Source organism: Emydura macquarii, unplaced genomic scaffold, assembly GCF_026122565.2.
Source record: "Emydura macquarii macquarii isolate MOO-44397 ecotype Brisbane River unplaced genomic scaffold, CSIRO-AGI_Emac_v2 contig_306, whole genome shotgun sequence".
NCBI lineage: Eukaryota > Metazoa > Chordata > Testudines > Chelidae > Emydura > Emydura macquarii.
In genome coordinates, this window is record NW_027130443.1 from 6,062,998 (window position 1) to 6,085,571 (window position 22,574).

At 41.7% G+C, this 22,574-nt stretch overlaps 1 protein-coding gene across 2 annotated transcripts in view; it reads right to left on the bottom strand.

The window, feature by feature from the left end:
* AP3D1 (adaptor related protein complex 3 subunit delta 1) overlaps positions 1–22,574 on the bottom strand; it is a 62,533-nt gene that overhangs the window by 8,026 nt on the left and 31,933 nt on the right. Inside the window, exons 9-25 of one of the 2 annotated variants that reach the window (XM_067557730.1) lie at positions 21,039–21,088; positions 20,389–20,438; positions 19,812–19,860; positions 18,298–18,443; positions 16,179–16,327; positions 15,856–16,086; positions 14,196–14,427; positions 11,826–11,971; positions 11,467–11,608; positions 10,049–10,120; positions 7,926–8,001; positions 6,537–6,736; positions 5,766–5,839; positions 3,298–3,493; positions 2,297–2,359; positions 1,319–1,411; positions 329–478 (exon numbers count right to left, since the gene is read on the bottom strand). In XM_067557730.1, the coding sequence (XP_067413831.1) occupies positions 329–478; positions 1,319–1,411; positions 2,297–2,359; positions 3,298–3,493; positions 5,766–5,839; positions 6,537–6,736; positions 7,926–8,001; positions 10,049–10,120; positions 11,467–11,608; positions 11,826–11,971; positions 14,196–14,427; positions 15,856–16,086; positions 16,179–16,327; positions 18,298–18,443; positions 19,812–19,860; positions 20,389–20,438; positions 21,039–21,088 (2,119 nt within the window). The remainder of the gene's footprint in view (positions 1–328; positions 479–1,318; positions 1,412–2,296; positions 2,360–3,297; positions 3,494–5,765; positions 5,840–6,536; positions 6,737–7,925; positions 8,002–10,048; positions 10,121–11,466; positions 11,609–11,825; positions 11,972–14,195; positions 14,428–15,855; positions 16,087–16,178; positions 16,328–18,297; positions 18,444–19,811; positions 19,861–20,388; positions 20,439–21,038; positions 21,089–22,574) is intronic. The other variant, XM_067557740.1, reaches the window with a different exon arrangement.

Genomic DNA, 22,574 nt, shown 5'->3' on the forward strand with positions numbered 1-22,574 from the left:
ATTTAATGGGTTCCCAATATGAAGAAATTGATTAATTGATTCTCTTGCACAAGGAAATATGCTTAAATCAAAGCCCGAGCCCTTGTTTGCACTTGTGGTGTACAGGATACATGTAGCTATGTGCCACAGTGAAAGAATCTGGCTGGGGGAGGCAGTAGGGAAAGGCTGCTGTAGTTGCCATAATGTTAGTTGATTGCCTATGGAAGGGTCTATGAGACATGGTAAGATGCTGGGAGTGCTGGGGCATAAGGTTCAAGTGCAGCTCTGGTATAGTGTAGCAAACACCCCCCAAACCCAATACAGATGCCAGAGCTGCCCAACTCCTCACCGGTAGTGGTTCATCATCTAGCGTTCCATTCTGTACTGACTCTACTGTCTCTTCCTCACTGTGATGATGCTTCTTCTTGGATTTCTTTTTGTCTTTGGATTTTTCCTCCTTCTCCTTCTTGTGCTTTTTCTTCCTATGCTTGGAGGATTTCTACCATGCAACAGATACAAGCATCAGCAATGTGCTCTTAAAAACTACCATTGCAGCCACTGGCCCATGTTTCCCTAGTACTAATACTTCAACTCTAGGTTCCTGCTCTACACCACAGTAATAATCCCCTGTTCTGGGCTCCTACTGTGCCACTGCTGCCTGCATTTTAGCTGCAAATGCTTTGAACCCCAGGCAGTCTAGTACAAACAGAGGTCTGAATCTGTTTAACTGGAACATTTGACCAAGGGTGGAAGCTCAGGCCTGGTCTATACTTACAGGGAAATTTGGCGGCAGTCAACGGGAGTTACACAAGCTACATAGAGCAGCTTGCATAACCTACGTCGACTTCCTAAATCCTCTTCTGCGTGCCGTCTCCACTACACTGTGCCAACAGGAAATGCGTACCGTTGATGTAGCGCTACGCTTTTTGGGGAGGTGGTTTTACTGAATCGACTTCCGGATCGATTGATCGGGTCTTCACTTCTGCTCAACCGCAGTCAGCTTGCGTAACTCCCGTCGACTGCCAACAGTGACCAGTATGACTGCTTCAGAGGAAGGTGCACTCAGTGTTGAATGTGTTCAGTCAGTTGCCCCTTTGAACGAGACATAACTCAGTCTCTAACTATTAGAGGCTCAGAGGTCCCTGGAGGCAGGTTATCCTATCACTGCCTACAGCAGCTTCTTGCACCTTCCTCTGAAGCAGTCGTACTGGTCTCTGTTGGTAGCAGGATACTGAACCAGATGGAGCACTGATCTGATCCAGTCTGGCAGATGTATGTTTTTACTTGCGAAGAACACTAGGAGATCATGACTGCTGGTGTCAATTCTTTAACCACACACCTTTCCTTCGTCATCATCCTCTTCTCGCTCTTCCTTCTTTGCGTCTTCGTTCTCCTCAAGTTCAGCTGCGACCGTGCTCCCCTCGGGCTCACTCTGAAAAGGAAGCAATCAGAAGGGCTATGATGCTAATGGAATGCAGATAACACAAACAATTAAGTCCTGGATAGAATGGAAATGCCTTTAGAGCAATTACTGCTGTACCGTCTTAGAGCTGTTTTTATTAAAGGACTACTAACGTGTTCACAAGGCCTTTTTTCAGGGGTTTGGGACTTGGACAATATAGCTGCTCCAGGACAAGACACAAAAGGTTTCATCCTGGAAACAAGTCTGTTAAAGATCCCTTCTTCTCCCTCCTTAAAGATGTCAACTGAAAGTGTAGCAGTAGGTTCCTCTGAAGCCATTAATATTGCTAGCTCTCATTCCAAACTGCAAAGCAAGGCTTTTGCCAGTAACCTAATGGCAAACCCTTCCAAGCCTAGAATTGGTAACCCCTCTCCCTATTTTGTCTTGTTACTGCTAAGATCTAAGGGACTCAGACCTGCTGTGTACACTGCAATATCCCTGTAGAACGGGATGCAGTAAGGAAGGCATGTAGTCAACCTTAAAAATTCTTCCTTCATCTGCGTGTTGCCAGACACTCACAGCTCATTATGTTAGATTGGAGGGGTTAGAGACATGCTGTGTACAGTGCAGGTAGCTGACTCAGAATACCTTTATTTCCATGCATTCATACGTGCTTTCCAAACCCACTGATCCCCCTCTCTAACTGGGCTTAAAGCCTCACCATACAGAGTAACTGCTAATTGGAAGGGATTAACTTCCACTTCCTAATAGCAAAGGGAACCTGGTAGAATGGCCAGAGGGATCTGTAGCCCTCATCTACCTTCCCTCTTTGCACGAACACTGGAGCTCTTGTTTCAGAGCTATACTTTCAAACACAAGGAAAAGCTCTTTTGGGGAGCCTGCTAAGAGACCTACCTGTGTCTGTGTAATGGAGGAGGGTGGTGGGGCAGTGCAGAGCCAGAAATCCAAGTCTTCCCCCTGACATACACCAAAGCAAACAAACCTTTACCAGTGCAGTAACATCATTCTGTGGATTTAGGTATGTTAACCTTTGCGTTATATCGCTTTCATGTACATCCATATAGCAAGCTGTTTGAAATGGAAGATGCTGCAATATGTTTAGAAGTGGGGGAAACAGATGACTCAGGGGACAAAGCGAGCTATGGACCCATTTCACCTCTAGCTCAAACTGCAAACCTGTCCCTGGGTGGAAGTAACTGCAAGTCTCTTATCATTTGATGGTCCTCATGAAATCAGTTGGTCAAGTTCAGCTCCTAGAAAACTTGTTTCCACTTCATAAAGCCACCAGCATAATGAGCTTTCAAGAGCACCTTTGCAAGCAGTCTCGGCAGAGAGGCTAGGGACTAGTCAGACTGCAGGCTGACGTACCCTCATCCCCACAAGTGGTTTCTCTAGATCATAGACCAGGCACACTGGCTGCAACATCTGGGGAAGCTTGTACCACCGCTGTTCTCAATGTAAACTGGTCTGCGCAGAGCGTATTTGAGTTTTCAGTGCAGCCAACAACTAGCCTCAACTTTTGCGGGCAGGAAATTCACTTAATTTTGTAGATATAAAAGTGAGATTCAAGTGGTGATTTCCCTGCTAAAGAAGCTGACTATATGGACATTTTTTCATTAGATTTGTGTAGGGGAGGATTGTGGTGTGTTCTGCTGGATGGTGAATTTTGCAGGCTGTCAAGGCTAAGTGGTTGTTTACTTTTATTTTTGTACTTGTAGCTTGTGGCAGGGACACCAAGGCAGGTGCTGTTTTGTTACTTTAGAAATCCAAAAAAGTGAAAGTAAAAATAACCATCTGTTCATGTCCTCATACCAACTACAACTGATCACTGACAGAAGACACCTGACAGCATATTGTCTACAACAGCACGTTTGAAATGTTTATTAGAGAATTACCTTTCTTTCTTCCGCCACCTTTTTTTCTCTCTCTTTCTTCTTTTCTTTCTCTCTCTCTTTTTCTTTGTGTTTCTTTTCCTTTTTTTTGGGTTTCTTGCTCTTTTTTTCTACTAAGGGAACTTCTGTGTCTGGCGATTTCAGGTTCTCAGCATTTCTGTGTTTCTGCACAGGCAGCTTCTCACTGTCCGCTAAAGGTCTTAAAAAAAGAAGATTACTTACCTTCCAGCAAACGCTGTTTTCCCTGTTGCACAGAGCACTTACTAGTTTCCCAGACAAGTTTCTCCCCCTGAACTCGCCCTCCCCCCAAAAGATAACAGAATTCTCCTAGGATCACATACAAAATCTCAATGGCCCCACATCTCAGTATCCCAATAAAGGCTAATTTATGCAGCCACACAGGCAGTGTCTCCAGGCATTAGAAGTTAGATGAAAATATTTTGCAGGCTGCTGTGAGCTGTTAGCCCTGGGCACTCAAACACCCTTAAACAATGCATTTGCAGATTAAATAACACTTACCGAAGAATTAAACACACACACACACACAACGTTATGTTGCCAACCTACGAAATTATCCTTAAGAAACAAGTGAAGATGTAAAATCGGAGGAAACATTTGCAACAGTAAATGCGACATGCCAAGCAATGAACTGTATCTTATGATGCGATAGCTGGGCTCAAACGAATCCCAAGGGCAAGGACTCCATGTTTCTTGTATTTGAACCACTGGATAGGATTGCTATGATTGCAAACGGACTTCTCTTAGGATTGTTTAGACGCAATTTCACTTTGGAAGGTTGTGCTATGAATTACAAGCCCAGCATTACATTAAAATGCGTTTGCACTCATTTGATCATCCATATCACAACAGAACTGTGCCTAATGGTTTGGCTTTATATTCTGTGTGCAGAGACAAATAAAACATCAGTTTCCCTGTTAGAATCATACTAAGATGCTGTTCAGTTGAGAGAGAGAAAGTCCATGGATTGTTACTTTCAGATTTGTTTCTGTTCAATCTTGATTCGTGTGTTTGTTGAGCAACAAGCATGTCAGGAAGATTCTGGATGAAGAACTGGACTTGATCTAACTTTACTTCAAGCACAGACACTGTAAAACCCAAGAGGATCATGTCTGTTTGATCAAGCAGTCAGCAAATCTCAGTTTTAAAACAACTGCATGTGTGCTTATACAGTGACAGAGATCAGGGCTCAAAGAAAGCCAGTAAGGATGGGGGAGCCTCATTCATAATTTGGGGTCAATGGTTCTAACACATCCATGATCTGGCGAGGTCCACACTGCTCACTGAAATCAAGCAATCTTTCAAAGAAGACCATCTACTTAGTGAGATACTCTTACCTTATAGGCTTCCCTGAAACCAGACTGCATGTGTGTGAGTGGCACAGACATAGCAGGGCAAGCACAGGGAGAAAGAGAGAGACAGAAAGAGGACAGAGATGTGAGAAAATGCGACAGGAGAGCACAATGACGGTGTGTAAAATGGGAAGAGCGTAAACAGAAATGGTGTGAAGGCCCCACGACACCTCTTGAACACTCCATTTAGAAACAGCTTCCCTTAGTGTTTTCCAAACTGGTCCGTTTAGCCTTTGCATGCCAACAGGATCTTTGCTGTTAGGAATTCATTTCCTCCTACTTATTCCTCTCTTGGAGAGAGGCAGAAAGAAGACTACCTCATGAAGAAAAAGATTAATTCTTTAAGAACTCTGTTCTTCCCCATTTCTTATTGTCCCCAAGAGAAATGTAGAGCAGGCTCCTAAACAGAACAGCCTTCAAAGCTCTGCAGGAGGCATCATCAGTGGGTCCTAAACCAGCAACTACAATACAATAGCGTGATTCTCCTAAACCAGCAGAAAAACCTCCATAGGCAACATTTTATAATTGGCCTCTTGACTGTAGCTATGAAATGCTCTTTGGGCATTTAAGATTTCCAGCAGAGCACATCAGGATCCCAGCATCCTACCACTCCCAACTCAATAGCTGGGATAGATCTGCTGGCTGAAGGAGTTGCCATTTTAACAGGCCCATCAGCTGACCAGCTCTCCAATATGCATTTGGAAGAGCTACTGTGAAGACACACAAAGGAACAGCAATTGCTTAGTAAATGTGCAGTTAATAAAAGTGTGACTCTCCCCATTTCCCGTTCCTCTCAGCACCCAACAGGAACAGAACCATACTCTGAGCAACTACTAATGGCAGAGCAGACTGATCATATTCCTTGCAGCTGGTCTCTGAAATCCTGGTAGTTTTCAGATGTGCACAGATTAGGCCAGGAGTGAGTCCCTGCTCAGGTGTGGGTGAGAACTGATGGGCTTTGTCAGATTGGCCTCTGCATCTAGTGCAAGCAAAATCAGGAGCTTTAATTTCTGTAACCTTTGTAGCCCTGCACTGACCACCAAGACTCCCATGTAATGTGGCTAACAGGAAAGAAAACCTACGTATTAGTTTTGTACTTACTTATCCAGATCGATATCAAGTGCCTTGTATGGATCGTTGGGATCTTTGTCATCCTCATCACTGGGCAACGCATTCTAATGGGGGCAGGGGAGGGAAAAAAACAGACTGTCCACTGAAGACATGAGCACAGCACAATTCCAAAGCTAGAACTGTCCCATTCCCCACTCAATCTCACCTGATTGATACAAAGTGACACGGACCTCCTTACACAGTTAGACATGACCCATCACATGAGTTGTACAATTTAATCCGGTACTCAGGCATTTATCAGATGAATTTCAAATAGAACTACTATTCTCCAAGGACCCCGGGGTTTCAATTACTGATGAATTTGATTTTGACTGGGACAGACTACAGCACCAGCAGGCACAATTAACTATATTAGCAGAAAACCTGCTGACTGGGGTACAAGTTAAATTCAGAGTGAAGCAGTAAGGCAAAATAAATGAAACCGCTAGTGGATAGCATTATTTGTACAGCAGACGTGTATCGTGGGTTTAATATCAGTCATTTGTTTTTCTACTGGTCAATTTCAGCCTTTGGCTCAGTGCATCAATAGACTTACCACCCCTTTAATGAGCAGGTAAAGGTTTCACTGGGGAACCAGCTATGCAACCAGCTTTGCAAAGAGAAGTCAGGATCCCCACATCACAATGACCCAGTGAAGCGGACATCAGAGTCTAGTTTTTATGGGAAATGGGGAACCTTAATATATGCCTTGGTGGGACACAGACAGGTGACACAGCTCAGACTGTCAAGTAGGCAACTGACCTCTGGCATCTCCTCTGTGATGATGTCCACATGGTGGGCCGGGGCAATGTCCTCGTCGCTCTCTGTGTGCAAGGAGTTATGGCGGCGATGTTTGCCTTTCTTCTCTTTTTTCTGTTTTTTCTTTTTCTTGTCTTTCTCTAGCTTCTGTTTATGCCTCCGCTCCTCCTCCAGTTTCACGTATTGGTCAGACATGGGCATTCCTGAACAAATGGACACATGCTGCTCTCAGGTGACAATTGCTTACAGGTTGACTGTTGCATAAGGAGTTAACACATTTATTTCGCATCCTGACTTCTCACCCAGAATCCCAAAGGGTCAAAGCCCCACGCTGCTTTTTTACTTCCTAGCCCTCCACAGTTCCTTCAATAAAAGGTTTCTCCGAAACAATTTTACAAACCAGTGGACAAAATTCTGCTCCCATTCTCATCCACAACTAACCTTAGTGGGAATTAGACAGATCACTGAAGGAAGAATATGGCCTCAAGACTACTTTGAACCTGAGTATTTGACAGCATTTTTCATATCCCTTGGGAAACCCGTCACTAAACCCTAGAATACTAAAGGCTGTAAAACCTGGTATGAAAGAGGTTACTTGCACAAGGCTTCTGTGTATTTAGAAATTCTCTACCATGTATTGCACTTCAGCCATAGTTTTTCAGCTCTATATCCTCCTGCCATTCAAAAGTGGCCTACAGCTCGAATTCACTTTGGATATGTCTACACTGCAGGCGGCATTGTCGGCAGTGCAGAGGATCAATTGAAGAGACCCGCTCAATCTAACCCGGAAGTCGATGCCATTAATCCACACCCTCCCCCCCCACAAAAAGTAACGCTGTATCGACCAGAGGGCATTTCCTGTTGGTGCAGTGCAGCAAGGACACCGCGGTAAGTAGAAGTTAGGAAGTTGACGGGAGATGCGCAAGCTACTCTATGTAGCTTGTGTATCTCCCGTCGACTACCACCAAAATCTGCTGGCAGTGTACCACAAGCCTTTATCTCCAACTCATCAGCTCTGATCACAGCCTTTTGCCTCAGTTGTTAAACTGCAGAGCTTGGACATCCTGAAAATAGCTGTTTCCTGACAGAATATTGGTTTGTTCTCATATTATGCAGTCAGCCTGTGTATTATACCTAACTGTAGGGTTATTTTATTATTTGTCTGAACTCAACACTTAAAGGAAAGCTGGCCTTTACATAGAACATGATACCAAAAATTATGGTTCTAAGTTTAATGGCTGTAGCTTTCAGCACACTCAAATGACAGGCAATGTAGGAACTCAACATGCAAGACTATTCTCTAGAACGGAGAAGAAGTTACTACTCTTTTATTATTGAATTAATTAAATTCTTCACCTCCACTTTGAAAGTGGTTTGGGTCAATGAGCTTACCTGGAACTTTTAAGGGAACAGAAAGGTCAATCTGAACCACGGGTATATGCTCCACACCTGGAGCATCTTGGTATCGCTGGGAAAATTGAAGATTCAATGCATTAGTATTGACTCTACAACAGGAGAACATATTACATTATTGTCCCTCTCATTTCAAAGCTCGATTAGGCACATGAACATATGCTAATGTTCAACGAAGCAAGAAATCAATTCTGATTTGTTACATTCTGAGTATCTTCCTAAGAAACATTTGAAAATGTCTCCATTATATAGAAATAGTAAATAGATATAACAGTTTAACCTGTGAAGTGAACATTTCAAAGGGCAGATTAAATGAGACCTCCTGAAAATCTATTTGGCTCGTTGGTGTTAATCAAGTAGCAAAAGGTGCATATGTAATCCGATTGTTTTAGTTTTTTACATCTAAGAAAAGCACTAAAATGACTGAGGGAAAAAAAATCACATGAGGAGGTTTCTATTGCTTACCACCTCAGAAGTAAATGCTGAGGTCCAGGACCCAGGAAATTGGACAATGGAAAGCCCCAGCCCGGGGAGAAGTGGGGGAAAGAAAGAAGAGAATAAAAGAAGGGAGAGGCAGCAAATCAATTTAATTAATGCTCTTTTGATGCTTTTTGGTCCAGAAAACAGACACATTGTGCATTCAGGTCAGCCCATCTACTGCGTTCACTGCTGTTGACCACACCAGATGCATCCAGCTACCTCATACTTCCTCTGCTGCTCACTAAGCTCAATTTCTGGCAATCTGCATGCCTGCCATGCTGCCAAGTGTATTTATTGCATTTTTCTATTGATTTCAAACAGAATGACCAAGAATTTCTAAACAGGAATTCAAGGGGGCGAGGGAGGGAGGAAAGGAGTTTGGATAAAATTGATTACCCTGATCTACAAAGGAAAACGTATCTAAATTACCAAGCCAGTGGATTCACCTGACTTGTTTTATTTTGTGTTCTTTGCAGCTATTTATTCCACTTTTACTTGCTGTTCTTAGAGTCCAAGCCAGATTCTAAATTCTAGGCTTTACTTAAGAAGTTAGTGAAATTATTCTCAAATTCTGTTTAGAAGGAACAGCAGCAAATACTGCTACCGTAGTTCTCAAACTGCATGCCTATTGGGGATTCATGGAAAGCTGGCTGGTCACACTGTGCCGACTCCTGTCAGCTGATTCTAGAGGTTTCCTGGCTCTTCAACACAAAGTAGGCCTATAAATAGCAGCTGGGGACAAGGAGGAGGAGTCAGTCCCAGCTGCCTCTAGATTAAAGGCCGGCGCTACATTAGAGCAACAAATTGGAAATGCCCTCAAGAATCAGAACTACAGGCAGGAGAGTAAAGTGATTCAGAAGAGAAGGGGACATGGCATTTGGGCAGTATGCCCAAAAGCAGTAGTAGTAAAGGATCAAGTGGGCAGGGAAGCATGCTCAGAGCAGGGGAGAAGGGAACCAAACCATAGTGAAGCATGAGAGAAGAGGAGGGAGAGAGGAGCAAATAACAGTTGTGCAAGGAAGGGAACAAGGGAGGGCACCAGGTAGATGGGAGGCTCAGATCTGGAGACCAAAAGATGATGGTAATCTAAAAATTCTGCATTAAAGATCATCAGACATTAAATATTGTCCTTATGATACTCTGGCTTGGTCTACACTTACCCCGGCGATTCGGTGGCAGTCAATGGGAGTTACGCAAACGACGCAGAAAACTTGCGTAAGTCCTGTCAACTGCTGTGCTTCTCTTCTGCCCACTGTCTTCACTGCACTGCGCTGACAGGAACCGAGTTCCCGTCGACGCAGCGCTACACCACTTGAGGGGGTGGATTAACAGTGTCGACCTCTGGATCGACTGAGCGGGTCTTCACTGACCGCTCAGTTGATCCAGATAAGTCGATCTGATGGCGGCATAGCCTCGGCCATGGAAGCAATTGTTGCAGCTGCCACAATGATGTTAAGCTGTTAAGAGAACACAAATGGGGGAGAGGAAGTGGTTGGAGTGTTTCCAAAGAGAGGGAAGGGATCCATAAAACAGTCTATCAAGATGCATCTACGAAAGTCTGAGGGCCCTTGTACTGTTATATACACAGACAGCGAGAGAATTTTTTAATAAGCTAGACTTACCTTCTGTGGGGAAGGAGAACTTTTAATATAAAATGGATTATTTGCTTGTTCCTGTTTCCGAGCTTCTCGGCGCTAAAAAAAAGTATTTGCAGTTATAAATTTGAAGATTTTTCTCTGCTTTATTTCCAGACATTACAAAGTGTGTTCTTGCTGCATACTGACAGCACTGCACACAGCTCTCAAAAGGTCCTGGGAAAATAACTGGGGTCTAAAGCTATCTATTTCTCAAGTTTTGTAGCTGCAACAGATACTGGAAAATAGCTGATAGCGTTCCCTATCTAAAAATACCCGTGCTCTGCTCTATTCTTTGGCTTCTATGCTAGGAGACATGTAAACTTCCTGAAGGCAGTAAAGTTTTAATGTCAGTTTGGTTGCTTCTATTCCTATTTTGCAGTTGTGGTTGGAAAAGGGAATTATTCCAACCAAACAAGTAAATTCTTGTTCAAAATGGAAAAATGCCAGAAGCAGGAAGTTATTGGCATTACAGTTCTCAGCTGCATTGCAAATAGGAATTGGTAAGAATTGGTAAATTCTGGACAGGTTTCAGAGGAGGCACTTTGACTTTGACTCCTATTTAATCCCTGCTTCTTCCTGTGGTACAAATAGCACACTCTGTAAGGATGGGTGGTGTAACAAAAGTACATGTACATACAAATGCACATATAATTTTTGTGAAAAACATAGGTAACAAAACCCAGCACAGAGATGCAAATGTTTATCATGCCCACCTCTAACAGATTCTGCACAAAGCTGCAAACCTCAAACTCAACTACAAATTGCATGCTTCCCACCATGAGGAGAGCTGTGCATCTACAGGAAATAAAACCCACACTTTTATTTCAGTGGAGTCACTCTACTGGGTTAAGTGACCAGTCACTTTCTTTAAAGATTTCTTCCCCCCCCCCCCCTTTTTTAAAGAAAAAATCTGTCCATCTTCTTGGCAGAGGTCAGTACAATATATACTACAGAGCTTACTGGTCAGATTTTTCAGAAGAGCTTAGCACTCCCAACTGGGGCCAAGCTCGCAAGAGATCTCAGCTCCCATTCAGGCACCAAAGCAAGCAGCCAGATTTTCAGAAATGCTCTGCACATTGGTTGCTGAGTGCTTTGCAAAATCTGGTCTGAAAAACACTTTGCTCTCAGCTCGAAAGAGAAAAACAGTATGGATCAAGACAACATTATAGTAAGTATGATTTGCATACAGGCTCTGGAGCAGTTTGAAATGATTCTTTAAGCAATTAGAATGCAAGGAGTTCTATCCTTACTCACTTTATAAGCTGTCGCCGAGTGGGGAGAAAGGATAGCTCCCACCTGTGTTAAGCAGCTATGCAACATTTCCAACTTCTCTAATGATGTTGGATATACCACTATATTGTTGTTGTTTTTTTTAAATAAACTGTATTTTCATGTTCACTTACCCTGGCCAATTCTTCCTCATCAATCTCTGGCTGTTTATGTCTTGAATGCCTTTGGTCCTCATCATGGAAAATTGTTTTGGGTTTTTCATCTTCAGATTCACTATCTGATGGAGGCTCATTGATCCAAGCATCAAGGTCCAAACTGGCAAGAATTGCAACAATTATATTTACGTACAACATCTAGCTTAGGACTCTTTGTCCATATGCACAACCATGTGTAGTGTTTCTAGCCATTCAGAGTTAGCTTTATTATTCAGATTATTTAACAGTGTGCTAAGCACTGTGCAGACATGTAGGAAGCCAATACTCTCCTTGTCTAAGTGCTTACAATCTAAAGACTGTAGAGGGGAAAATCTTACCCTTCTGGAACTGGGACTTTTTTCTGTGCTTTAGGAGCTACCGGGTTCAGTTCTCCTGCAAACAGGGCTATCACTTCGTCGGCTACAGGCACCTCTTTTATTTGTAGCTTCTGAATGTATTTAATCAGCTGCAAGATGCAGGAAGCCTGAAAAACCATATACAAAAAATGGTTTAAGAACTCGTGTCAATGCAGTGACAGTGATTGAACCAGAAAACAGAGTAAACAGCTGCAGTAAGATATATCATTTTGTAATTGGACAGACATCCTTGAAGCTACAGACACTGGCAGTGGAGGATTATGGGAGGCACCATGGGCTCCTGGAGAACAGGCATCTGGGAGTCAGGACTCCTTTCCCAGCTCTCCCACTGTCTCACTATGTGACTGTGGGCATACAACCCAAATTGTGCCTCGTTTTCTCCATCTGTAACTGGGACAGTGATTATCCACCCTTATAAAATACTCAGATGCTACGGTGAAATGCATTATGGGTGGGATTTTCAGAAGCTCCTAAAGGCGCTCCCAATCATATACATACACTATATTGTTGATACCTAAATGTATTCTTTAACACCACACACGTCAGAATCAACTCTTGCTGTGCAGGTCACGGAGTACTGAACCTGTTGCCATTTAGAGTCCTCACAATGGGGTGGTGTACCAAGATGGTGAGCATTTATTGCTTCTCCTGAACACATTCTCAAATGTAAGAAAGAAGTAAACACTCAAAATCCAAAGCAGGTGGCCATTCTCAAGTGCAAAGTATCTTGCATAATTTTTTCAACTAGAAAATGGTCCGGGACACAGGGAAAGCCAGTTAGCTATGATATCCATTTTAATGGATGTTATTAAAGGAAGCTATTCTCAGAAAAAAAAAATCACACTGATTGCCTTGTTTACACATTATTTATTTAGATTTTCTGAGCATGTAACTAACTAACGGCAAAATAAGGACTCTTTAAAAAACTCAGGTCTGATTAACCTCTACATTATTCTGATTTTGTGCTGGTGTCACTCCATTGATTTGAAATGAGCAGCTTTACTACACCTTTCATCAAGGGATCACACAGCACTTCCCAACGATGGCTAAGTATTGTCCCCATTTACAAATAACAGTACGGGCAAGTTATTTAACCCGTCCAAGGCCAGACAGCAAGAACAGAGCTCGTTTCATGACTCAGTCCCTGGTCTTAATACAGAGGCATGCTGTCTCCTCATTAAATACAAATCCACGTGTGCCTTCTCATAAAAAGATGGCTTTGTATTAAAAACCACACTGGACAAATCTGCAGGGTTTTACAGATGACTGCCTCAGAGGAATTTTTTTCTACACTGCCTGTTCTTCCCTTACTGTAATTTCATGGCTTAGTTGGCAAAACTGATTGCATTGGTTATAAAAGTCAGAGGATTTTTTTGAAGTCACATTTCATTATGCACATAATTTTCACTTGCTATCTTTAATTTATACTCTATGCCCTCTACTCCTTCTATACACTGTGGGCAATGGCCTTTCACTCCACTCCTTCCACCCCAATACCAATTTTTTATTTCCGCTGGGGGTGAGAGAGTTATTTTAGAACACTGATTGACAAACCACTTCAGAATTTGTAGTGATTTTTTCTGGATCACACACTAATTCAACATTTGCAAGAGTCACCTCATATCATTTTGAACTGCCTCCTAGGAAGAGTCGTACTCCAAAGATGCTCAGATAGGATGATAAGTGTGGAATAGTGTGAAATCACAGAGATTGAGGCTGTTCAATATGCAAATTTATAGATTTAGATCTTTGCAGGATTGGTTTGAGATGTATCTGCCTATATATTTATATATCTTTTATTGGACCCAACTTCTGTTGGAAGGTACAAGCTTCTGTTGGAAGGTACAAGCTTCTGAGCTACACAGAACTCTTCCTTAGGTCTTGAAAGCTTGTACCTTCCACCAACAGAAGTTGGTCCAATAAAAGATATTACTTCTTCTACCTTGTCTCTCATTATACTGGGTCCAACACTGTTACCACACTACTGCAGACTACTATTTATACAGACTGAGTTTGGTCAAATAGTTAAAGCACAGGATTGGGAGTCAGATTTGGACTCTGCTACAGTCTTGCTGTGTGCGCCATCTTGGGCAAGTCACTCAATCTCCCTGTGTCTCAGTTTCCACATGTATAAAATAAGAATGTTTTACATACCTGCATCACTGAGGTGTGCAAGGTACATAATGCAAGCATAGATCCTTGCACGACAGGCATTTTATATAAAATACATGCATGATCCATGCAGGATTATAATCCACTATTACAAATTAAACCAATAGTAGTGTTTTAAAGATCATTTTGACAAAACCAAAAATAGTTTTGTTCCTTTACCCTCTCTTGTACTTCTAAATCTGCACTCTGTACAAACTGAGGCAAACGGTCGATCATCAGCTGGGTAATTTCCTGGGCTGCTTCCTTCTCTCCAGATTGCTCTTTCTGTTGTAGGATGGACGCATAAAGCTTTACCATGTTCTGGACATACACTGCCTGGATGTGGCCTGGTAGAGTGGTAACTTTAGGCTTCAGCATTGCTTCTAAGGTCTGGTTTAATTCCTCAAGGTGTCTGAAAGACATTGAACAGATGCAGATGAAGGCAGAAACAGAACAGAGTCAATTTAAGAAGTTCGACATCACCAAGTTTCACATAAATCTACACAAACTATTTAGACATTAGAAGATTTTCAACAGAACTCAGCATTGGCCTAACTCTGATCCCAGCCAGAAAGCAGTATTTTTGTTTCAAACTCTCATGACTACTTTCATAACCAGAAGGGCTGGATGAATTGAAGGCCTTTGGGTGAAATTCTGGCCCCATTTAAAGTCAATGGGAATTTTGGCAGACTTCCATGGGACCCAGATTTCACCCTCTATTTTAAATGAAATTGTAGATTCTGAGGAAAGTATAAGTATGCATAAGAAATCTATTCCTGTCAATCTGGTAGGTGACATAAGAGGTTCCCTTTTCATTAACTACCCCTTGTCTTTGCTTGTTTTGACTGGCTAGTGGTCTGGTTTAATCCAGTATTGTTTTAATTTGTACTATGGGCCCACATTTTTGGAGGTAAGTGCAAGAAAAAATAAAGGACAGTGATATATAAAGTCCACAAATGCTTGTGACCTGCAATATTTTTACAGTCTCAGGTTACAGTAATCATCTTATGTAAGCAATAATACTTATAGTTCAACTCTGTAGAAGTGGCATTTTAGGTTTCCATCTCAGTGATCTCTATTAGAAAGTGCGCTCAATTTACAAGTTCTGGGTTTTTTTTAAAATAAATGTCTGCTCTGCAACCTCAGTCTAGGATCCAAAAGTCAAGCTATGTTCTTTCCATCTTGTACGTCACCAGTAACAAAGATCTGGTTGTACCTGTGCACAATTATTAAACAGAATGGGACTTAGTAAGTGATGTTATTGATGCATAAGCAAAAAAATAATCCAGCTCTCACACTCTAAGTTTTTGTGAGTTCAAAGTTACATATTACTATTTAACATGAGTCTCTTCCTACTGCTGTGTGGAAGACCTGCATAAAAAGGAGAAGCTGTTTGACTACAGGGGAAGATATACATAAAATGCTGTCAAGTGCAGAAAGTTATCAAACTGAACAGGAAAATATGTTCTCTATTACCTCTTATGCTGACCAAAGTTTACTGAGTTAACACCTTATTTCCCAGAGACTGTGAATGCTGGCTCTGCTATGTCACTTTTACCCATATCCATCCCTAACTTCCTCGGCAGGCAGGGACATAGATGTAAGAGACATGGACTATTCCAACAGCTTTTCAAATGTAGTAGTTATCTTGGGTAGAAACAGCTGCATTTGTTTGGGAAAAGCAGTGGTCACTTTGAAATACTGCTTTGTTAGCTCTATAGTGCACGTTCTGAGCTTCCATCACCCAAGACACCCTCACTTTCGAGTGACAGGAGACTCCATCTGCAAACATTCTGCTTTTCGCCTTTCAAAAATGATAAAACTTTCCCTTTGCACTTACTCCGAGAACTCCCCACATATCCAGGCAGCAGCATAAAGCACCTCACAGATGCCATTCCTCTGGGTGTTGCTGGCTATCAGATGGGCATTGTCCAGGAGCATAGCCATCTGGGAAACAGCAAACTTACGAATGGCTTTAACCCTGATAGCTACATCCAGCATCTGAGCTGCTATAAGGTGACCGTGCCGAGTACCTTCCAATCGGGTCAGTTCCACCAGGATGCTTATGTACCTACAGGAGGTGAAAGTGATATAATCTTAATAGCAGGTAAACAGGTGATGCCCTCATTACTTATTTCAAAGTCTACATGCAAAAGCACTGACCATTCAAAGTTTGTGATGTACTGGTAGTTGGATTGGCTACATATGTCTATGATTTTTGTCAGCAACTCATCTCTGTACGTTGTCCCTTCCGCTTTGTCCACATGAATCATCAGTTTCTTCACTATCTCCATCAAGTTCTTTTTGGATACCTGTTTTAAGAGTTAAATGAGACATGAGCCACAGACACGCAATGCAGACTTGCTACAAGATCTTTCCCATTTCATAAAAGCTGAGGAAAGTAGTAGATCCTTAGATGTGCCTGTATCTGTCTATGGGTGAGACAGGTATTAAGAACACAGGGAGACACTAATAAAATCTCTCACTCTGGACTTCTGTACAATTTAGCTGAAACCAGGGACTGAATTTGTTTGTTGGGGCAGGTTTTGATAGCATTTGTTCCAGTCTAATGGCCAGAGTACCTGCCATTGGGCACCTGATCTAGCAGAGGTTTATGTGCATGTGCCCAGGACTGAACTTGGTAAGACCATGACCACTAGAGGAAAATAATTTTCAGTCCATAACTGCAAAGATACTATGGTGATACATTACTGGTATCATAAACCACATTTTAAGTCTGAGGCTAGCCCTATAAACTTTGAGAACCTTTTTAATTTTCAATATTTTCTCAAGATTGTTCATTCTGATTTCCATGCCTTAAAATGCATTATAGTCAGAAGTGTGACTATGTAAATATGGTGCTGCTTTTTTAACAGATCTGCGCCATGTGTGTATCCAGAGTCATAACTGAATGGAAATCTGGCTATTACTTTTCACTCCTATTAGCAACCCAGAGCCAATGTTAGTATTACTGGCAATGACACAGAAACCTACTAGGAATGCAGCTGAATTTTCAGCTCCCGGTTGTAGTTTGCCACGCCGACTACTTGAAAAGACCATTTTACACTTGTAAAATGAGCAAATTTAATAGACTTATTAACACACCCCTCCCACCCAAAAAACAATGCTAACTTTATAAATTACTTAGAGCATAATTGCACTTTAACTTGTTCTGGGAGCCTAATGTCCTGACGTAGCAATCAGTAGGGAGTTTAGTGCAAGTCTGTGACCACCAATGTCTGCAGTCATACCACCTCACACTACAGCAGCAGCACATCTCAGGCTTGATCAGGTTATAAATGGGAGACTTTGAAGGAAATGTAGGTATTGCAGAAGTGCTGTTGACTCAGTTCACGGCACTCTCTCTTCTGAGTCAGTGTTCCAGCAGACTGCTAGGCAGCATTGCTGGAGGGGCTGTCTTTTGAATATATAAAAAGACATCTTGACCTCTTGTCAAGACACCCAGGCAATTATAACTTGGTTAGATACTCTCTGCCCAACTGTGAAACAACCAGAACACTACTTTAAATGGGACACAATATTCTTTACTTCCACTAGTAAAATGCTGTGATATTTGGCGATGAAGTCTGCCATGGTCCACGCCACATGAATGATTTTTTATAGAGCACTTTCAGAGCTTTTTGGATGAAAGGCACTTCAAACACCAAGGTCGTACCACAGTGCCTTCAAAAATCTACAAGATTATCTCCATAAAGCTGTATTTCTTTAGTCTATGCAGCGTTGTTAAAAATTCCTTGAACAAATCACACAACACACATATACACAGGAACAAAGAGGCACAAGCACCTGGGGTGAGATTCTGTGTTGCACCGGAGGGCAGAAGATGGACAAGAAGGGGGCATGACATGCTAAGGTGGCCTAAAGGCAAATTGGTGTCCTGATTTTAGGCTCCTCCACAGCTCCAGTGTAATTCAGGCACCCCTGGGATCTTGTTCGAGTTGTTGCACGCTATATTACAGACAGTAGCAGTGCCTGGAATTTCCAGAGCACTGTATGCTATGGCCCTCACCCTCAACACAGAGGTATGGTACCTATGCCAGGGTTTGTAAGAGGTCCTCAGAAAGCAGCCTTATGTCCATCTTCTACAGTGCCTGTGGTCAGTGGAATCTTTCCCCAGCTGGAGCAAAGGCTTTTAAAATCCCTTTATGTCATGCCAGCCCTTTAACCAGCATAAAGGGGCCAAAGTGAGGGTGAGAATCTCACCCCAGGGATTTTCTTTTTTAAATGCTAACTAAGAGGAGAGAAATACATCTAAACATACCATGCCATATAGGAGATCTAAAGCTCTTAGTCGGATGGATTCATCCTTGTCATCCAAACATTGGAGAATGAGATCCTTGTGGGACTGAACTGATTTAGGATGAGTTTTCAGGATTTTGGACATTGCTAACAAACCCAGGTACTTCACTGTGGGGGGAAAAAAACACAAAATAAAACTTTCCAAAATATATTAACACTGTACTGTTTCTTACAAGCACATGGGATTTTAATATGGGCTGACTTTCCCATCTAACCTCAAATCCCAAATATACTGTTTGAAATAAATGTGCTCCCTCCATCAAATTTATCAGAGAATGAAAAGTTCAGAGTTGGCTTCTATTTCTTGCTTTGCCACCCATGTGTATACTCTTAATCAAGTCACAACCATTCATGTTTCATCATCAATAAAGAGTAGCAGTAACTGTGGTTCTTTGAAATGTGTGCATACACTCCATGCATGCACAATTATTTTGGCCAGCAGTGTCAGTTGAGTGTTTGCACCTAGATGCCCTCATCACCATCCTCAAGGGCAGAAAAGGCAAAGCAGGTCCTCCATTCCTTCATCAATACAAACTCCAGAAGACACAGGGTTCTATAGCAGCAGAAGAGGAGGGTAGGTAATGAAATCCATGTGGAAAACACATCTTGAAGAACCACAGTTACTGCGAAATAAGTAACCGTTCCCCCAGGACCAGAGCTGAAGAGATGCCTGGCATAACAGCACTGGTGGCTGGTACCATAAAGGGAACTAACAACTGTGGATAATAAGATACAGTCAGGCTGCATGGTCACAGAAAGATCACTCTGTACTGAAAATTACTATGGTGCCAGGAGCATCTGCACTGCCAGGTCAGCACCAGATCATATGCACTGCTTGTACCAATGTTGGTACTGGATGAAATGCAGACAGCTGCCTGAGATGGTACCACAAGTGCTCAGTGACAGGGTTTGTTCTGCCACAGTGTTAGAGCCAGTCCAAACAGAATTACTATACTGAAAAGGGGCTGTTCACTTCTGAAAGTGAGGAAGACATTTATAGTTCTCGCTACAGAGGCTTGGAAAAGATTCTACATTAAAAAGGATTTAAAAGATTTTGGCTAAAAGTAACTTATGCCAATGCATTTCCCAGCACTAACAAGTCTGGCGGTCTTGTATTTTACCAGTAGTCTATGGAATACCTAACATTTCTTTGATGTGCTTCCTCACTAGAAGATCCATGAAAGGGAAAATCCAGGGGATGGAGAGAGAATTCTTTTTTGGTTTTAGATTAATGTATCATAAATGGCACTATTATTCATCTACTTAAAAAACAGCTAGTTGTACATGATATTTATGAATAGTGAAAAATCAAACTACGAAATTCTTTAGTACACAAGTACCAATTCACACAACACAGGGTATTCTATAATACTGAACAAGTTGTTTACTAGAAACTGTTCATTGATTTTAATATCACTGCCACTTAGCCCCATCAGGTTGGTCACTGAAGCCTCTAGGAAGACACGAAACACTTACAGTTTTGGTCAGAATCTTCAATTAGTATTCTTAACTTCTGAACACAGAGCTGGAAAAAAATGCAATTCAGAATTAACATGAGCTTTGAGAAGACTACTACTTAAAATATTCTCTTAATGGAGATTATTTGCTATATTAGGGTGGGTGCTAATTCATGACAAAGCAGTGCTACCAGGATTGGTGACCACTGGCAAGACAGTATTGCTACATTAAAGGATCATAAGATGAAGAGAACATGGAGCTCCAGTTATTGTACTCTGAGTGGCAAATGATCAAAAGCAGTAGCAAAGCCTCCCAAAGTGAATCTTATTCTTAGGCACCTGACTTTCCCTGCCCCACACACCTTAGAGAGAAGGGAAGGCAAAAGGGAGTGAAAAGAGTAGGCGAAAGCTGAGTTTTAGAGGAAAGGATGTTTAGGAACCTATCTGAGAAATGAACCCGACAATAAGCCCGTGTAAGCAAGGCTGTCCGATCAGCAGGCTCCTACTTTAAATATCTGGAGTATTTCATTCCCCCCAGTTTTCAGACTAAATAGATATAACATGGCAGAACAAAAACATTAAGAGAAGTGCTGTACCTGAATGCTGGCGCTATGATTGGGCATCCCAGAGGATAAAGAGATCAAAACTGAAACATACAAGCACTAAAATTACATTTATTCAGCACAACAAAGCATAAATAAGATAAAAGTTAATACGTCTGGCTTAGCTCTCATGTGTTACAGAACAGCACCTTCACTTTGGGATTTGCTGAAACTGAAATAATGTTCTCAATGAAGATACCAGGGAATAAAAGCCCGAGATTTTAAGCAGTGAGGTTGTGAAACCAACCATAGAAACAGAAATACTCTTAAGTCAGCACCTGATGAGTTTTAGAGACAGCACCAATCTTATTTCTGAGATTCCTTGCTTCTAATGATGTACAAAACTAACATTAATTCAAAAGAGTTTGTATATTATTTTATTATTGCTAGCGAGGTTATGTTTGCTTTTAACTTTAGTAAGTTTGGTTTACATTTTGTTATAGTTTATCCCCTATATATTGACAGCAGAGGATTTCAGGTTCAATTATATAGTGAAACATGCTGCTTAAAGTTCATTAAGTGATTTAATTTGGTTATAAAGTTAATTGAGATTGTAGGTAAAAAAGGATTTTATAGCTTATGTTATTTAACTGCTGCCAAAGTTAATCATGCTCTTTTTCTAGGTTATGAGTTTCAGTTCTCACCTGCTATCACTGTGTTCACACATTCATACAGAAGAGACATGGCTGAGGTGCTACAGGGAAGAAACAAATCAAGCATTTTAGATAAAGAACAAAAATATCACATTATGAAGTGTTCTCAACAACAACATGGATCTAGTTAACACCTTTAATTATGCAGAAAATTATCAACCTTTCCCCTCTGCCATATATTTTTGAACTAGAAAAAATAATTCTCATTCTTCAAAACATTCAGTACCCAATCTCCATCGAACGTAGTGAAATTTGTGGGGGTGGTAAGCAACTCAATCCATATCCCTGACACCTGAGATATCAAAAAGGTTCTACTTTACACCATTTTTTTTCTGGAAAACAAGGAAGCAATAGTACCATCATTTGAATGGTTGGGGGGGAGCAAAAACTCAAGATCTCAGCATCAAGTACAGAGCACTGACCCAAACTTGGCTCAGAACTGACCGAAGATAATTCAATCCTATCCTTAAAACCACTAATCCATGGGGAACAAGGTGTAGGTGAAGAATCCCAAAATCCCAGCATCTGTGTCAAGACAATTAAATACTGCTCAAGCAACTGACCCTTTTGTAAATTTACTGGATTTTCCCTATTACTCACCTCTACTAGACAGACGTCTGCTTCTTTAATAATCATTTTCCCCAAACGTATCTCTACGTGGGTCCCCACCCAAAACTTCTGCCTGTCCTAAATACTTTGCATGTAGCATGCTATCTCCAGCAAAGGGTCTCCAAAAACACTTTACACAGCTGGTGTCCTCATTTACACATGGTGGAAAGTGAGGCTCAGAGGTGAAGTGACTTGTCAGTCAGTGAGTGTGACAGTGATAGGAGAACCCAGAAGGATGATCCAGCTAATGAGCTACCAATTCCTTAATTACTTAATTCCTGATGTAGCAGTCACAAATGACACTACAAAAGTGTCTCAGCACATAGGATCTAAAAACCAAGTATACTCAGGTCCAGGATAATAATTTTATTGTCTATGCTGTTAGCAGGTTTCTTGCCTTATGCATTAGATGACACTGGATCAGGAACATCATGACTAGTATGATGGAAACCAACCAGACTTCAAGTTAAAAGTCCTCACAAATAATTAAATGAATAACTATTGCAGGAGCAGGATGAGGAGGTGGGAAGGAGAGGGGGTGTAGATATACATACTGTCCATCTCGCTGCTTTTCCCGAAGAAGTACTAAATTTGTATTTTTGCGAGTGCTGCAATGAACTGAACCCTCTTTAGGTATTTGGATGCAAGCCCGCTGGCTGTTCGAGAGAGAGACGGGTTACAGCAGATACTTTTCTTTCCTTAGTCCTATACTTAGTAACAAATGGGCTTCTCTTCTAGCAATATGAATTATGGAAACTGAGGCAGTCCTTTAAATTAAAGTTACCAGCCACACTCAAGTCAATGATTGCAGGTGAATTAGCTACCGAGAAATATTTGAGTTCCAACACTTTGGGTCTGAATGTTCTGGTGACTTAACTTCAGTTAACGTGACTGTCAATTAATTCAATTTAACTTTTG